Source organism: Bos indicus, chromosome 5 (genome assembly GCF_029378745.1).
Source record: "Bos indicus isolate NIAB-ARS_2022 breed Sahiwal x Tharparkar chromosome 5, NIAB-ARS_B.indTharparkar_mat_pri_1.0, whole genome shotgun sequence".
Taxonomy (NCBI): Eukaryota; Metazoa; Chordata; class Mammalia; order Artiodactyla; family Bovidae; genus Bos; species Bos indicus.
In genome coordinates, this window is record NC_091764.1 from 45,629,593 (window position 1) to 45,648,001 (window position 18,409).

Sequence of the window (18,409 nt, forward strand, 5' to 3'; positions counted from 1 at the left end):
GCAACCCCGCTGACTGTCAATATTAGTAATTGGAGTTGTATGTATGTTTTGTGGGTACATATCGGGGTCCCCGGATTTTAGTTGCTCAAGGCAGAGTATGGCTCCTGGCAGTATTCTGTGTGGTGTTTTCATTGCTATAGGCTACATGACTGGGTAGACTTTAGGTGTGGTGGCCATGCAGAAGTCCCTGTTGCCTTATGTCTACCCACTCAGTGTGTTAATCCCACGCCTGCTGAAAGCATTTGGGGTTTTGATTCCCAATGTTCACACTCTTTTGTCTAAAAGAACTTTGAACAGTTGGCAACACTCTGCTTGGAAAAACAAAACCAAAACCAAGAAACCCTTAAGATATTGCACATCCAGTTCCAACATCCTTTAAGCTACTCCCAGTTAAAAACTCAAAGCCGGAACACTGGGACAACCCTGAGGGATGGGATGGGGAGGGGGTTGGGAGGGGGTTCACGATGGGGGACACATGTACACCCATGGCAGATTCATGTCAGTGTATGGCAAAAACTACTACAATATTGTAAGGTAATTAGTCTCCAATTAAAATAAAGTGATTAAAATAAAGTAATTAATTAATTAAAAAAGAAAAAACCCAATTCTTCCTTTTCCCAAACTCTTATAAAACTTCAGTAAATTCACTTTGCACTCCTGATCAACAGTCTTCTGGTAGGTCTTTGGGAGGAGTTCTCATCTCATTTCAGAGGGAGTGTCCTTAATTAGCAGAGGTGCTCCTATGGAAATGACATTTGGGCTCTCCAAAGAGATCCACTTACTTTTTAAAAAAATCTAATCTTGTTTTATTTCTTTTAAGTCACTTTTTAAAAATTGACCTTGTTCATAAGTTAGAATCATACTTGTTTTTTAATTTATACTTTATTGTGACCATACCACACAGCATGTGGGAATCTTGGTTCCCTGACCAGGGATCAAACCCATGCTCCCTGCTTGGGAAGCCCAGAGTCTTAACAACTACACCACCAGGGAAGTCCTGACCCACCTACTTTTTGAAACAGCGGAAAATACTCCCATGTGTTTGGATTTTTTATTTTATACTTTCTCTTTCCTCCTTTGATGCCCTGAATTCACTCTTGTGTTCTGATGCCTGTTTATTGATTCTTCCTAGTTTTGACGAATCTCTTACTCACAACCAGAGTTTTAGTGTTAACTTGCCCAGACTGAGGTTGGTGCCATTTGTTCTGGGCTTTGGTGACCTAGCGCTGCTTCTCAGTATATGATTCTGAGCTGTGTCCATGTCTTATCTCGGGGATGCTATGCAGAAGGAACCATACTTATCACCACGGGAAGAACTGGGACAGAGTAGAGGACAGAAGTCCACGGAGCGTCTACTTTAGTATGTGGGCCCATGGTTCTAAGCACTGTTCTTTGTACAGAGAGATGCTTGGTAAAAATTTGTTAATGGAATAAACGAAAAAACAAAGCAGTTATAGCAGCATCTCATAATGTGGGAAGGGAAGTACTATTCAGCTAATACTGAACATGCTGCTTCTTTACCTGAGGTGTCACAGTAGGTGCTGAGAATTCAGAGATGGAAAGGTAAGGAATTTTCACTCTATTGGAAATTTAGAGTTAAAGGAAAAGTCTGGGTGGTTAGCTTGGACAGATGATAAAGAAAGAAAGAAAGAAAGAAAGTGAAGTCATTCAGTCATGTCCGATTCTGACCCCATTGACTATAGCCTGCCAGGTTCCTTCGTCCGTGGAATTTTCCAGGCAAGGATACTGGAGTGGGTTGCCATTTCCTTCTCCAGGGGATCTTCCCGACCCAGGGATAGAACCCGGGTCTCCTGCATTGTAGGCAGATGCTTTACTATCTGAGCCACCAGGGAAGCCCATGGACAAATGATAGAGAACTTATTAAATTAATAGGTTAATTAGGTAGGTTAATTAAGTAGGTCTTAATTCCAGGTCCTGGTTCAAAAAAAGTCTTGAATATGTTGGGAGAGTTACAATGTATGAGGTGGAAAAATTCTTGAAAACAATTGGACATTTTTTCTCTTGAGTCTTGATGGTGGGCTGCACAATGATGGCTTCTGGTGGGGTAGGGGTGGGCAGGTGAAGGATCTGGCAAAGGTCAAATGTTAAACCCATATGAGGTCATGAGCAGGTTTCTCAGGGCTGCTCATTCTACACTTTTTCTGGGATACTAGTTACAAAAGCAGATTTTTTTTTTTTTTTTTTTCCATATTTCAAAACAGTCACACAGCCTCCAGGAGATCAGGGTTTTTTACTGGCATGGCTTGGCTTTTAAAATAATGAAATCTGTTGTGAGACACATCTGAGGTTCTGAATTCTTTTTGGAAATAGGGCCCCAACCTTGCCAGTAAATATGAGCTTTTACTTAACGTCACAGTATGGTGTGGTCAGTGTTTTTTGATTATGAAGCAAGCTCTAAAAAATTAGAACTGAAGTGATCTTCCTCTTTCTAAACTGTAGGTTATCTTTCACGGCATCTCATTGGAGAGGCGACCTTGAGGGCTAAAGTAAGTAGGTTACCCTCCGGTCTAACCAGCACAAGAACTGTCTGGTTACTGTGAGCGACACGAGCTGAGTGGGGTGGAGGGAAATGTGGGTGAGTTGCATTTTGAGATGTGGGTTGCTCTTTGTCACTCTGTCTCTTGCCATTGCTAAGCACAAGCAATCATCCTTTGCTGAAAGGTGTTACCCAAGGGGAACCCTGTCCCAAGCTGTCGATACTCTCTATGTCAAGGCAGCAAGCCTCAGAGCAACGATTCCAGTAAGTATTAGGCTCTGCTTAGAAATGAAGACCTAAGGGACATATGAAATTCTGGATACATCTTATTTCTCTTTGTTTTATTGTAGGAAGATCGCATAAAAAATATACGATTATTAAAAAAGAAAACAAAAAAGCTATTTATGGTAAGCCAGGGGTTGCTTTTCTTTCTCACATTTCTACTTGTTGCATGCTTTTCTCCTTGCATTTTAAATTTTTCCAGATGGTCATGAAGTAATAATCAGGGGGATATTTTAGTTTATTTTACAAAAGCTGCTCATGGTTTACCTTATGCAATTTTTTCCTATCTTATTTATAGAAAAACTGCAGATTCCAGGAACAACTTCTGTCCTTCTTCATGGAAGATGTTTTTGGTCAACTCCAATTACAAGTTTGCAAGGAAATGCACTTTGTGGAAGACTTTCATAGCCTCAGGCAGAAACTGAGCCGCTGTGTAAGTATGCACAGCAAATATGGCTTTGAGCCTAGACATCTACTTAGAAAATAGCATATTTTGTCTTCACCCCAAAGGGTGAGTAAAGGGATTTTCTAATTGTTGGCTTGTAGTCCAAATGGAGAATCCATCACCAGGGAAACAATATCAAATAATCCTGTGTAACTTGTCATCCACTATGTACTATTTCTTAAGGAATGACATGTAAAATAAGTTGAAGAGAGCTAAATGAACATGAGATGTGCCTCAGATCAATATTTAGTTTTTCAAATCAGTCTCTCTTTGTGCAAATCCCAACTAATTCATTCATTTAACAAATATTTCTGAAGCACCAATGATATGCCAAACACTTTTCTAGGATGTCATTGTTTTTCTTCTTTCCTTTATTTTTTCCTTTCTCTCTCTCTTTTTCCTCTTTCTCTGTTGCTCACTTTCTCTTACCTCTTCTCTTTCTCTCCCATATTGGTAAGTGTTTTTAGATAGACTTTTTCTTATTTATTTGTGTAAGTATAGAATTGTATCCTTTACAAGGCAAAGTCTCAATGAAAAGAAAATGATAAAAGAAGTGTGTCCTTCTTTGGTACCTAAATTATTTGATGCTGTGGTATGGTCACCATCACCCTAAGCAATAAAGTACTAATTAAGAAGGCAGAAGTGACAGTATTTCTAACACCCAAGATCAGTATAGAAAAACAAAACAAAGCAAAACAACCAAGCCAGGATCTGGGCAATATTAGTTGGCTTGCCTCTGTGAGAAGTGTTGAGTCTTTTCTGTGGCGTGGATTTTGTTCTAAGTATGCCGTCTCCAGTCTCCTGTGGTTGTATTGGTAGGTGGTACAAAGTAGGGGGTAGTGAAGGTTATTACAGTCCTTGGGTCGCCAGAAGGTAATGAGCTTTCTATCCTTGGGCATCAGGGTCATGAAACTTAAACTCTGGGCTGTTGGTAGCAGATTTTCAGTTTTAAAATACCAGGACATCTTTTTTCTTGTGGTCCATGAAAGTACACAGTAATCCAAATTCCAGCCTACAGTGCAGAGAATTTTTATAAGGGTAAGCTAGTCAGTAGGGTAAAACATACAAATTTATGTTCCCTTTGGTTAGTTTGTGTTTAAGTTATATCCTCCTTTGGGACTTGGGTTGCATTCAGTTCAGTTCAGTTGCTCAGTTGTGTCCGACTCTTTGTGACCCCATGGACTGCAGCACACCAGTCTTCCCTGTCCATCACCAACCCCCGGAGCCTACTCAAACTCATGTCCATCATGTTGTTGATGCCATCCAGCCATCTCATCCTCTGTCATCCCCTTCTCCTCCCACCTTCAATCTTTCCCAGCATCAGGGGCTTTTTAAATGAGTCAACTCTTCGCATGAGGTGGCCAAAGTATTGGAGTTTCAGCTTCAGCATCAGTCCTTCCAATGAATATTCAGGACTGATTCCTTTAGGATGGACTGGTTTGATCTCCTTGCAGTCCAAGGAACTCTTAAGAATCTTCTCCAACACCACAGTTCAAAAGCATCAATTCTTTGGCACTCAGCTTTCTTTATAGTCCAACTCTCATATCCATACTTGACTACTGGAAAAACCATAGCTTTGACTAGACAGACCTTTGTTGGCAAAGTAATGTCTCTGCTTTTTAATATGCTGTCTAGTTTGGTAATAGCTTTTCTTCCAAGGAGCAAGCATCTTTTAATTTCATGGCTGCAGTCACCATCTGCAATGATTTCGGAGCCCCCCAAAATAAAGTCAGCCACTGTTTCCATTGTTTCCCCATCTATTTGGCATGAAATGATGGGACCAGATGCCATGATCTTAGTTTTCTGAATGATGAATTTAAGCCAACTTTTTGACTCTCCTCTTTCACTTTCATCAAGAGGCTCTTTAGTTCTTCACTTTCTGCCATAAGGGTGGTGTCATCTGCGTATCTGAGGTTATTGATATTTCTCCCAGCAGTCTTGATTTCAGCTTGTGCTTCATCCAACCTGTCATTTCGCATGATGTACTCTGCATATAAGTTAAATAAGCTGCATTGTTTCCCCAAAACTCTAATATTCCATTAAAATAATAAGGTACAGGTGAAGTTGCTCAGTCGTGTCCGACTCTTTGCGACCCCACGGACTGTGGCCTACCAGGCTCTTCCATCCGTGGGATTTTCCAGGCAAGAGTACTGGAGTGGGTTGCCATTTCCTTCTCCAGAGGATCTTCCCGACCCAGGGATCGAACCTGGGTCTCCCGCATTGTAGCCAGACGCTTTACCGTCTGAGCCACCACGAAACACAGAGCCATCCAATTTAATGTAGTATTATTGTAAATGAAGTTTGTTAATGATGCTGAGGTACTAGAAATCCTTGTCTGATACAGTACAGTATATCTGGACACCTGGAACTCCCAAAAGCCACGTTTGCTTTCACCATTGATTTTATTTCTTCAGCTCATATAGCTAGAGACCACATAATAGTTATAACCTAAACCGAGCAATATTTCAGACCAAAAACTTAGAAACCATAGAGCTATCTAGGAACTCTGATTTTCCTTGACTTGTTGTGGAAGAAGTCATTTCCTAAAGGGACCTTAATTTGTCAAGAGCTTTTCTTGAGAGACGGGCTACTGCAGGATGGGAGTAGGCCGTCCTTCTCAGGCTGATCGTGGAGGCTTTCCAAGGCGGCTGGCTCCCCCTTGTGGCCAAATACGAGCACATCACCTAGCCAATCCTGCTTTTGCTGCTGCCGCTAGGTCGCTTCAGTCATATCCGACTCTGTGCGACCCCATAGACGGCAGCCCACCAGGCTCCCCCATCCCTGGGATTCTCTAGGCAAGAATACTGGAGTTGGTTGCCATTTCCTTCTCCAATGCATGAATGTAAAAAGTCAAAGTGAAGTCGCTCAGTCGTGTCCGACTCTTGGGAACCCTATTGACTGCAGCCTACCAGGCTCCTCCGTCCATGGGATTTTCCAGGCAAGAGTACTGGAGTGGGGTGCCATTGCCTTCTCCATCCTGAGGGCCACCTAATTCTGGTCTTTCCTTCTAATCTCCCCTCCCAATACAACCCTTATTAGCTTTGGTTCATTTGGCTCATATGTGCTGGAGTAAACAAACCGCCTCCGTGAAACTCTAAAAAAGAAAGTCGAAAGATTAAGCTGAGCTTTAGAAAGTCGCCTCAGATATTGATTTAGGGAAATAAGTTTAATTTTAATAACAGGCTTGCATTTAGTTTTTCTGGCCATCACCAATTTTTCTTTTTGGCTACAGAAGCAAGTATGTGTAATATAAATCAACTGGGCATTTGCCTCTCTATGTGGAATTCTGAATCAGTGGATGGGGCAGAGTTTAGGAGGGAGAAGTTATAAAATGCGATAGGTGACATTTATTTACATGTGATATTTTCTTTTCTTCTTTTTTGAACATTTGCTTTAATTTTGGGAAGATAGGCGTGGGGGCAGCTTTCCTAAGCAGAGCAGCTGTGCCCTCCACCAGATGTGTGATTGTCACTTTGCTTCTTTTTTCCCCCTTCCTTCCAGGGACCTCAGGCTATCATTAATTCTTGAATATGCCAATGAATCAAAGCTTTGCAAGTTGCAGAAACTTTTCTCCCCCTTCTATGTGGCTCTGCTGGTTGCTTTAAAGCTCTCCTCTCTCTCTTACTGAATCTTGGGCAGACTTTCGAGGAATAGATTCTGAGACTAAATCCATGTCTTGGTCTGTAGAATCTGGAGTTAGAAAAAGAAAACCAGAAATAGCATTTATTATCCACTCCAGTCATCTCTTTTTTTATTGGATGCAGACATTCCTAGGTGTGGTGATTCTGACTGAAGAATGAATCTCTGGAAATATCTGTATAATATCCCTTATAGGAATCCAAAAAGAAATTATACAAATAAGCTTATTTTACAAAACAGAAACAGACTCACAGAGAGGGGAAAGAGTCGAGGGAAGGGAGGGATAGTTAGGGAGTTTGGGATCGTCATGTACACACTGCTATATTTAAAATGGAAAACCAAAAAGGCTGCAGCAATTTACATTCTCACAAACATTGTAGAAGGATTCCTTTTTCTCCACATCCTCTCCAGCACTTAGTATTTGTAGACTTTTTGATGATGGTCATCTGACCAGTGTGAGGTGATACCTCATTATAGTTTTGATTTGCATGTCACTAATGATTAGTGATATTGAGCATCTTTGCACGTGCCTGTTGGCCACCTGTATGTCTGCAGGGGTGAGACTCCAGGCAAAATAAACAATGAAAAGAGCACTGCAATAATGTGCTTGGACCAAAGTGTGCACACTAGTGTCATAAGGGAGGACAAGGAAAGTCTGAGGAAGAGAGCAAGCAGCCTGGGATGAAAGTGGAAGTGTCTGGCTCTTTGACCCCATGTACTGTAGTCCGCCAGGCGCCTCTGTCCATGGAATTCTCCAGGCAAGAATACTGGAGTGGGTAGCCATTCCCTTCTGCAGGGATCAAACCCAGGTCTCCTGCATTGCCGGCAGATTCTTTATCATCTGAGCCATTAGGGAAGCCCAGACTGGGATGCGGAGAAGGTAATGGCACCCCACTCCAGTACTCTTGCCTGGAAAATCCCATGGACGGAGGAGCCTGGTAGGCTGCAGTCCATGGGGTCGCTAAGAGTCGGACACGACTAAGCGACTTCACTTTGACTTTTCACTTTCATGCATTGGAGAAGGAAATGGCAACCCATTCCAGTGTTCTTGCCTGGAGAATCCCAGGGACAGAGGAGCCGTCTATGGGGTCGCACAGAGTCGGACACGGCTGAAGCGACTTAGCTGCAGTAGCAGCAGCAGGATTTAAACTAAATGGTTTTACAGATGATCCCTAACTTACAATGGTGTGATTTTTGACTTTATAGAGGTACAAAAGGTATGTGTTTCCAGTTTTCCTGGGCTAGTGATTCCTGGCACAGTACTCTCTCTTGATATTGGACAGCAGCGGCAGCCCCAGCTCCCGGTCAGCCATGAGATCATGAGGGTCAACAACCAACTCACTCACCACCGCTCTGTACCCAGACGACGATGCTGTTTTTCACTTTCATTACAGTATTGAATAAATTCTATGAGATATTCAACATTTCATCATGAAATAGGCTTGTGTTCGATGATTTTTCTCCATTGTAGGCCAATGTAAGTGTTCTGAACACGTTTAAGCTAGGCTAGACTAAGCTACGATGCTTGGAAAGTTAGGTATACTATGCATATTTTTAAGTCTTTATTGAATTTGTTACAACCTTGTTTCTGTTTTATGTCTCAGTTTTTTGACCTTGAAGCATGTGCGATATTAGCTCCCTGACCAGAGATTGAACCCATACTCCGCATGTTGAAAGATAAAGTCTTAACCACTGGACTGCTAGGGGAGTCCCTTAAATGCATTTTTGACTTAAGATATTTTCAACTAACAATAGGTTTACCAGGACTTGAGACAATTATAAAATGAGGAAAATCTATATATGTGTCATATTCTTCAAAGTCTGACTTCTTCTACCCAGTATAATTACTTTGAGATTCATTCATGTTATTGAATGTATCAATTACTTCTCCCTTTTTCATTGCCAATTAGCATTGCACTGTAATGATATACCACACTTTATCTATTCATCTATTGATGGCTATTTATTTTTTCCAGTTTTTCATTATCACAGATAAAGCTGCTAAGAATATTTATATACTTCCCCAATGGCTCAGTCAGTAAAGGGGGTTCAATCCCTGGGTGGGAAAGATCCCCTCGAGAAGGAAATGGCAATTCACTCCAGTAATCTTGCCTGGAGAAATGCCAGGCAAGTCTTTGTTTGGAGAGAGATTCGCACTTCTGCTGAGTAAACACTTGAGAGGTAGGAGTGGTAACCACCTAGGCTGGATCATAGGTTAGGTGTGTGTTTAATTATGCAATAGACAGCCAAGCTGTTTCCTAGAGTGGCTGGAGCTAAAATTGTTCAAAATCCTTGTTCTCATTTTTATGGTTAATGGCAGTGTTCTTCTGTGTTTTATTGTGAAGTGAAGTGAAGTGAAGTTGCTCAGTCGTGTCCGACTGTTTGTGACTCCATGGACTGTATGTAGCCCACCAGGCTCCTCCGTGCATGGGATTTTCCAGGCAAGAGTACTGGAGCAGGTTGCCATTTCCTTCTCCAGAGGATCTTCCTGACCCAGGGATCGAACACAGGTCTCCCGCATTGTAGGCAGACGCTTTAACCTCTGAGCCACCAGGGGAATTGTGTTTTATTGCGGATAGTTTCTATTGCTATATCTTCAAGTTTACAAAATTTACAAATCTTTTAGTCTGTAATATCTAACCTACTTTAGTCCCATTTGTTACTAGAAGTCTGAATTTGTTCAATATTTTCCCTTTCCTACTTCACATGATCCATCTTTCCTTTAGCTTCTAGAATGTACTATATGACCTCTATTTCTGTTATCAGTCTATGATAATTATTGTTTAGATCTATTAATTCATAAAACATTGCAAAATAATGCTTTTAAAATTCTATTCCTTCATTTATAAATAGGGATAATTATGTAAAGAAATCTCCCCCTAACTAATTGTTTGGCTGTCCTGAGGACCTTATCATATAAGAAGGTCAGAATAAACATGTAATTCTGGTTCTTACCTGTTTTAAATATTGTGATTTTCTAGATAGTGTGCAATTTTATTTACTGTCAACTGTTTATGCAAATATATGAGATATTTTTAAAAGTTACCAAATGATGACATATTTTTAATTAAAACCTGTCATTTCATTTGCTCCAATAATTTAATCTGTACTGTTAAAAAGAAACATGTAATTCTTTTTCTTTATTTATCAGTTTTCAATATAAGGATTGATTTTCTAATATTCTTTCAAGGTGATCAGTGAGTTGTTATTTTCTCTTAGCTTCATTATTACCTCCTGGACAAAAATTTTTTTTCATTTTTGAGAAGTCTTTCTGGTTCTTTAAAGTTTAGGGTTTCTCTATAAATCCACCGAGACTGGCATCTTCTTGAGCCATTCTTAAGACACGACACTACAACAGTTTTCATGACAGACTCCAATGTCTGGAATCCCAGCAGCACTACATTTGAATGTCATCTTATTGTTTCTGAGAACATTCTAGGTATTTTGCAGCACCTAGTAAAATATTATACATTTAATAAGTCTGATTAATAATTCAGGTGGCATAATTGTTTAAAGAAAAAAAGCAAAGGATAACACAAATATCCTTATTTTTAATCTTTGTTTTTAATCTTTGTTAGCCCTGAAAAGTGAAAGTGAAAGTTGAAGTCTCTCAGTTGTGTCCGACTCTTTTCGATCCCATGGTATTTGTCTAAATGATATTTGGAAAGTGCCTCTTTGTAAAAAGATGTTTTAAAGATTCTTATAGAAAAACTCTCAGACTTGAAAGTTGCTTAGTTGAATTCATAGGATAATTTGCCTAATTGCTAGTTCTCAAAGTTGAAACTAGAAAAAAAGTACATTAGTTTCAAGATTTCATCATCTACTTTAATTAATATTTTGAGAGTCTAAATAATAATTGGTAATTAGAGAGCTCTGTTTCTTTACATTAATTGTATGTGATTAATTTTTAAGTTTGGTAAGTCTTGTTAAATAGAATATTTGTATCTCTAATTCTTGTAGAAAGTTTGAAAAGTAATTTGTATCATCAGCTGCAACTAGCTTATCAAGTTGTGAAGCATTTCCAATTATTTATGTTTGCAATTTTGAATATTTTAAAAATAATAATTGGCTGAACTGATAAAAACTGAAGCAGGAAGTAAGACTAATCCTGGTTTATTCTTTCATTGACTATAAAGTCCTAAACTTGTCTTTAACAATACCAATAATCTCATCATGTGGTTTTTGGAAGAATTAAATAAGATACTATGTCAAAGTGCCTAATACGTAGTAGTTCTGTAAAATTGTTCATATCTTTCTTTCCATACTTAGAACACTAATTTTCTTTCAATTGCATTTTCTCAACAATTTCCAAAGGAGAGATTCTCTTAAACAATCAAATACCTTTTTAGTGCCTAAAGTTAGTGTTTTACTTATAGTGTTACTTTAAGTGAAAGATAAAGAGATCATTTATAAGTCATCAGTTTTAACTTTTCTAAATATATTTTCTAATTATATTATAGAACTTATTTTCTGTCAAAGTTATTCCTTAGTTGTGCTGTGCTAAGTCCATTAAATCGTATACGACTCTGTGCGACCCTATAGACTGTAGCCCGCCAGGCTCCTCTGTCCATGGGATTCTCCAGGCAAGAACACTGAAGTGGGTTGTCATGCCCTCCTCCAGGGGATCTTCCCAACCCAGGGATTGAACCCGCATCTCTTACGGTCTCCTGTGTTGGCAGGCGGGTTCCTTAACACTAGCGCCACCTGGGAAGCCTCATAAAAGACTATAGTACATGCTCCTAGAGGACTATAGTATAGTAAAACTCTTTTTGTAGGAAGAATTTGAGGTCATTATTTGTAACAGTACAGGGTGAGAGACTATGACATGTACAGCGGTCCACTCCCTGGCCAAGCTATTTCATTTCCTCAGAGTTATCAGCGAAGAGGGATTATTCATTTTTGTTTTAGTGTATATAATACACAATACATATTTTCATGATTTTTCAAACACATTGTGGATATTGGGGATTCAGATTTAAGGATTACATTTATTTTTTCATCAAATTGTTTTAAACAGAGCTCACTAATGCCCAGTATATACTTCAGACTACTATTAATATTAAACCAGTGGGCTTTGTGAACTCCAAAGCTCTAAGCTGATGCTTGCATTTCATTCATTGATTCATTCATTAAACAAGCCCTGAGTATCTAGTGTTGCTGAACACTATTCCAGATGCTGGAAATTCACCAAAAATTGATAGATAATATCTCTTTCTGTACAGAACTCTTTTGAGAATGCTCTCAGTCAGTTCCAGCAACTCTCAGATTTTGATAGGTGCCATGAAGGGAGCAAACAAGAGGATGCTGAGGGTTGGAGGCTGGGGGCCATATCACAGGTAACAATCTGAGACCAGAAGGGTATCTGAATTATCACTGCTGGACTTCCGTGGTCCAGTGCTTAAAACTCCGAAGTGCCAATGCAGGGAGCACAGGTTCGATCCCTGGTTAGGGAACTAGGATCCCACGTGCTGCCAGGGATTCAGGTTCAAGGATTACATCTATTTTTTCCACATGTGGGCCATCCCACATGTGGCCCCCAAAATAATAACAATAATAACAAATTAAATAAATAAATAATCTCTGTTCTCTCCAACCTTCGAGCATCGGGCTTCCTCTGCCTACTCATCCATTCTTTCTGTTTCTTCCACTCCATTTTAGTCACCCTTCAAGATGCAACTCTTGTTTTTTCCTTCTGGAAGCCTTCTGGGATCCCTCAGTTGGATGGCCTCTGATGTGTCCCCAGAACGGGTTTTTGTTTTTAAATCACAGTATTCATCATGTAGTATTGTGATTTTCCTTCGCTGTCTCTGACAGTTATGAGCCATTGCTTGTGCCCCAAGGCGGTTTTCAGCATTTAGGGGCACTTTTATAAATTAAGTAAAATCAATGCTATGTGGTCAGACACACGATTATATGCCTAGCGTATAGTAAGTATGCAGTAAATATCCATTGACTTAATGGTGAATGATTAGGCTGTTGCCTTGTGTTTGCTATTCTGTGACTATCACACACACATTATTTTTTTGTTTTTGAGCCAATCCCTGGTTATTCCAGCCCTACTAATACATTGCCTCTTGTCCAGATCATGACTGCTTTGCCTGAGTCTGTCAAATCATGCAGCCATTCTTAGAACAAAACTGCTGCCCTTTGGTTTTGCATGCTGTTTTCTGCAAATGGAACTATACCTTGAAATATAAGATAAAGGGAATCATTGTTTTGTAAATTCCTCCTTCCAAGCAAAGAAATCTGAATTAGCAGTGAAATCAGGCTATCCTACTGGGTCTATAGGCATATTTATAACAGTGAGGAAAATGAAAACCTCTTGCATTTACTAGGGGTCATTTATAGTAAATGGATCTCAAGGCACCAGAATGAATCCCATAAACCTACAGAGCTCTAGAGGAAACACTGCCGCTATTAAGTGATGGGTTTTTATTTTTTGCCAAACCTTGTTTTTCTCCTCTTCTACTCTCTTTGTTCTTCTTAGGGTAGCATGTGCCTTAGATGGAATGAAGTCAGAAACCTTTCTTGTAATTCCTGCCTTATTTATGGGAGGCCCTGTAGGCCCAAGCTGTCTGGGGAGAGGGCCTCATCATTAAGGAATGCCTTGCTGCTGCTACTGCTGCTAAGTCGCTTCTGTCCTACTGCCCGACTCTAGCGACCCCACAGACGGTAGCCCACCAGGCTTCCCTGTCCCTGGGATTCTCCAGGCAAGAACACTGGAGTGGGTTGCCATTTCCTTCTCCAATGCATGAAAGTGAAAAGTGAAAGTGAAGTTGCTCAGTCGTGTCTGACTCTAGCGACCCCATGGACTGCAGCCTACCAGGCTCCTCCGTCCATGGGATTTTCTAGGCAAAAGTACTGGAGTGGGGTGCCATTGCCTTCTCTGAAGGAATGCCTTAATGACATTTAATTTCTGTAATGTCCAGAATTTGGTTGGCTTCTTTGGTCTCACATTTTCAGTGTTAAATCTTTTTTTTTTTTTTAATATTTATTTATTTTTGGCTGTGCTGAGTCTTCATTACAGCACGGGTTTTTCTCTAGTTGTGGCCAGTGGGGGCTACTCTCTAGTTGCAGAGCACAGGTTTTTCATTGCAGTGGCTTCTCTTGTTGCAGAGCAAGGGCTGTAGGGTGTGCATGCTTCAGTGGTTGTGGTTCCTGGGCTCTAGAGCACAGGGCCCAGTAGTTGTGGTTCCCAGGATCTAGAGCACAGGGCTCAGTAGTTATGGCTCATGGGCTTAGTTGCTCTGTGGCATGTGGATCTTCCTGGATGAGAGATCAAACCCTTGTTTCCTGCATTGGCAGGTGGATTCTAGCGTTAAAATTTTAAATCCGGACACAGGCATATTTGATATTGTGCCCTATGACTTGCTTATTCAGTTCCTTGTGACTGTTCTTTGCATCTAAGAACTTTGGATATATTGGAATTGGCAAGTATTGATTATCCTCATGAACTCCTCTCTTCCAGTTGCAATGTTTGGGCCAACTACATTTATACTAGATAATTTCTGACTGGACAGATTTAGCATCTAGCCAAATTCTCCATTTAAAAAGTGATAGGCAGTCCTCTCTATAATAATTATTTCCAGAACTACTCTCCTGGCTGGAACTAGACACGGTATTTCTAGAATTTACTTTTGCAGTTCCAATCTGGAAAACAAATGAACAAAGGGAGCAAAACACACACACACAAATAGACACACACAGAGTTTTTCGTCTTTTGTTTGTTATCACACTGTGCATTTTCAGGTTGAAGTCTCTCTGTCTCTGTGTGTCTTTCTCTGTCAATCAGCTTAGGCTTTTAGAGGCATTCCCAGTATTTCCCCTAGGATAATACAGAGTAGAGATCTTTGACGGAGAAGGCAATGGCACCCCACTCCAGCACTCTTGCTTGGAAAATCCCATGGGTGGAGGAGCCTGGTGGGCTGCAGTCCATGGGATCGCTAAGAGTCAGATAAAACTGAGCGACTTCCGTTTCACTTTTCACTTTCATGCATTGGAGAAGGAAATGGCAACCCACTCCAGTGTTCTTGCCTGGAGAATCCCAGGGAGCCTGGTGGGCTGCCGTCTCTGGGGTCACACAGAGTCAGACACGTCTGAAGTGACTTAGCAGCAGCAGAAATCTTTGAACTAATCTTTCTTTGGAACTGGATATTTAAGATTTTCAACAGGAGAATGGCTTGGCTGGAATATCTTTTCCAAGTTATGTAGGTTTTTTAATATAAAAAATAGTATAGTAGTGCATATATAGTGTAGAAATAGTGTAATATAGTAGCTTTTAAATACATACTCTGGAGTCAAAATACCTGGGTTTGGATCTTAGCTCTTCCACTTATTAATACTATGTGAACATTGACAGAATGTTAACTTCAATGCTTGGTTTTTCTAACCTGTAAAATGAGAGTGATAATAGTACCTACCTCATAAGGTTGTTTTGACGACTGAATGAGTTAATATAACCAAAGCCTTCATATTAGTGCCTGACACAGAATGCTAACAAAATGCTAATAAAACTATTATTTTTATCTAACAATCTTCACATGGAGGGAAATTGGGATAAAGAAGAACTGCTGGATTTTTATCTTCTATTATTGATCTTGTATTTGTTGATTTTCCCATCTATCACTATCTATTTGCTACCTCTGTTTTGCTCATTATTATGAGTCTGGCACATGATCTGACAATTAGTAGGCACTTCATGAATGCTTGTTTAACGAAGGAATGAATTCTTTCTGACTGTATACTCTGATTCTGGCTACCACTGCCCTGGATCGGTTCCACATTGTCTTGGCCTCACAGGATCTGGTGTGGGAGGAAACATCCTCTAAATTGATGGCTCTTATCACAGGGAGGTTCAGCTCTTGTGCTTGTGAGTCCTGCAGATGGAACCTTCACATTCTGTGTGCAGCTCTTCCATGCCTCATCACAAAAGCCTCTTTCACAGGAAGAATTTCTACCTTCCTATGCAAGGTCTTCCCTATAGGACTCTGTGGGAGAAAACAGATGAGGAAAGGAAGATGGAGAATTTCTTCCCCATGACTCCTAAGTGATTCTCGTGCTCATATTTGAAAACTCACCTCCTCAAAGGAGACCAGCATTTCCCAATCTCTCCACCCCAAGTCAGGCTACAAGCTGTCTTCTCAAGACCCTAGCTTACTCTTCTTCATAATTTAGAAACTAATATTCATTTCCTGGTGCTTTCTCCTGGGAATCAACATCAATATTTAAAACAGCCAGGGCGATTTTTCAAAAAGTAAAATTTTTTTCTCATCATTCCCACATCTCTTGTGTTTCTAGCATCTCTCTTGCTCCAGCCATGGTTTCTTTAGGTTTCTGGAAGGCATAGTCTTTCTCGCCTCAGGACATTTGTACACCTTTCACTCAGGTTCCCTGAATTATTCCACCTGTGTATCCTTTCCAAATCCCTCTTTTCTTTCTTCACTTCCCCACATACCTGCTGCCTCCCCCCTTTTCAGACCTTAATTTAAGTGTCATTCCCCAAAAGAACCTTCTCTGACCATCCACTTGAAAGAGGGTCATTTCTGTAAATCCCTATCATACAGTCATGCATTACAAACACAGCTTTAGTTGCGGTTTGTAAATTTTCATTTTTCTTTTTTTTTTTTTTAAATATATCATTATTCTCCCTCATGAAACTGTAAACTCTGTTAGGACAGAGGACAAGTATTATTTATTTGCCAGCGTATTTCATGCCCACAATGTGCTCAAAAATTGTTGGTTGAGTGGGTGGAAGAGTGAATACTAGTCCTTCTTGAGCAATATTTCTGTATTTACTGCTAATTTCTTAGATTTCCTGTGCTTCATCAGCTAGAGAGATGAAATCCATTACTAGGATGAAAAGAACATTTTATGAGGTTAGTATACCAAATTCATGTCTTTGAGTACTTTTTTTAAAGATATGAAATATTTCTGCTTCTAATATTTCTACTTTATCTGCAGATTGGAAAGAAAGGAATCTACAAAGCCATAAGTGAACTGGATATTCTTCTTTCGTGGATTAAACAATTCTTGGAAAGTATTAAGTAATTCAAGGATCCAAGTAGATTGATTTGATTATTATTTTGAAATATAATAAGCACAGCCAGAGATCAATTTACAGCAGTGTATTTCCTTTTAAATATTTTGTACATAGTACTAACAGCAAGTTACGACTAGAGGAATTTAATGCAATAGCATTTTGGAGATAAGTTTATTATCTTATCTTATTAATTATTATTAATATGCACATTTTCTGTATTTTCAAAGAATGCTTTCATCTTGAATATGTTTTCTCATTCCCAAGTGCACTGTATGAGTTTAATCTAAAAGTGTATAACCAGAATTAAATCATGTAATATTTGCTCAAAGAAAATGACAGATTTCTGGGATACAATATAGTGAGACTTACATAGATGCCATGTATATACTTATTGTCTACTTAAGGAGTAAGCATAGCATAGCGTAGGGCTTGATGATAATTAATTATGCCCAGTGTGAACTTAGCCCCTAGCAGATTTTGATTTTAATGAAATAAGTTGTGTTTCTTTGTCCTGGATGTCCTTTCTAAGACAGTATGCTAGAATTTCATTCAGTATAATGGGTAACTATCAGATCAGATCAAATGGTTGCACATGTAAACTAACTGCTTGGAATGGTTTACTAGATACACTTTTAACAGGTAACTCAAGCTACATAGACTACAAGGAACTAATTGGAAATGATGCTAAAGCTTGATTATGTTCCTTCAAGGTGCCATGTAATTAAGAATGTTATTAAAGGCCAAATAGAAGTCTGAATGCAGTTCAGATTCTACCACAGGAAACTTGCCATACTATCTAAAAACCTTACCCATACAGCAGCCCTTCAGTTGAATGAGTCATACAGCCTGAGTATTGTTTTGCATCAAACAATACTGCTTCAGCATAGTAATCATGGGCAGTTTCAGAGAGCAATTTGTGTGATGGCTAATTCACTTTCACAAAGCATCCATTCTATCTCTGCTACACACAGACAACTCCAGGACTTGGTGTTTTGTGATAGGAATAGACAGGGTGTCTTGAAGGCCTTTTTGGTTTTCATCCTTGGCATCTCTTCTCTTGTTTTCCCACCATCCAGTCTTTTCAATCACATAGTCATTTATCTATCCACTGGGGACTCCCTTCTCTTTCATATTCCAAAATTATCCCTTTGTTTCTTGCCCCTTCTCCTTTCTGTCTTCCCCATCAATGCCCTCTGGCCCTATGTCTTATCTCACTGGGGACCTCATTATTAGACAAGTCCACAGGCAGGGAAAGGTGTGGTGAGTGGAGGGGTTTGGGGGTGGGGAGCCTGGGGTACTCTGCTTTCATTTCGTGCTGTTGACTTAGGGCTTCCCAGGGCAGGCTTTGAGGCCATCAGTAATGCGGCAGCCTTCCTTGTTGAGAAATATTTGGAAGAGCTGGTATCTTGGGGGTCAGGAATCTTTCCCCTGGCTTTCCCATGGACCCAAGAGCAAGTGGTGAACCATCCATGGCCTCTCATTGCCTCACCTTCAGGGCCTCAGTGTT

General features: G+C 40.0%; 1 protein-coding gene across 1 annotated transcript; it reads left to right on the plus strand.

Annotated features, from left to right (window-relative positions):
• The first annotated feature begins 2,510 nt into the window (after positions 1–2,510).
• On the plus strand, positions 2,511–17,635 carry IL26 (interleukin 26). The gene is made up of 5 exons (XM_019960051.2): positions 2,511–2,761; positions 2,848–2,904; positions 3,078–3,212; positions 16,673–16,738; positions 16,824–17,635. The coding sequence occupies exons 1-5, from the start codon at positions 2,591–2,593 to the stop codon at positions 16,908–16,910; spliced, it is 516 nt and encodes a 171-aa protein (XP_019815610.1). The 5' UTR covers positions 2,511–2,590; the 3' UTR covers positions 16,911–17,635.
• Positions 17,636–18,409: the final 774 nt, after the last annotated feature.

Excerpts from the sequence above, each read along its gene's own strand:
- IL26 (XM_019960051.2), top strand. The coding sequence starts at position 2,591 with ATGTGGGTGAGTTGCATTTTGAGATGTGGGTTGCTCTTTGTCACTCTG. Across the intron at positions 2,762-2,847 it reads GCCTCAGAGCAACGATTCCA|GAAGATCGCATAAAAAATAT; the intron begins GTAAGTATTAGG and ends GTTTTATTGTAG. Across the intron at positions 2,905-3,077 it reads AAACAAAAAAGCTATTTATG|AAAAACTGCAGATTCCAGGA; the intron begins GTAAGCCAGGGG and ends TCTTATTTATAG.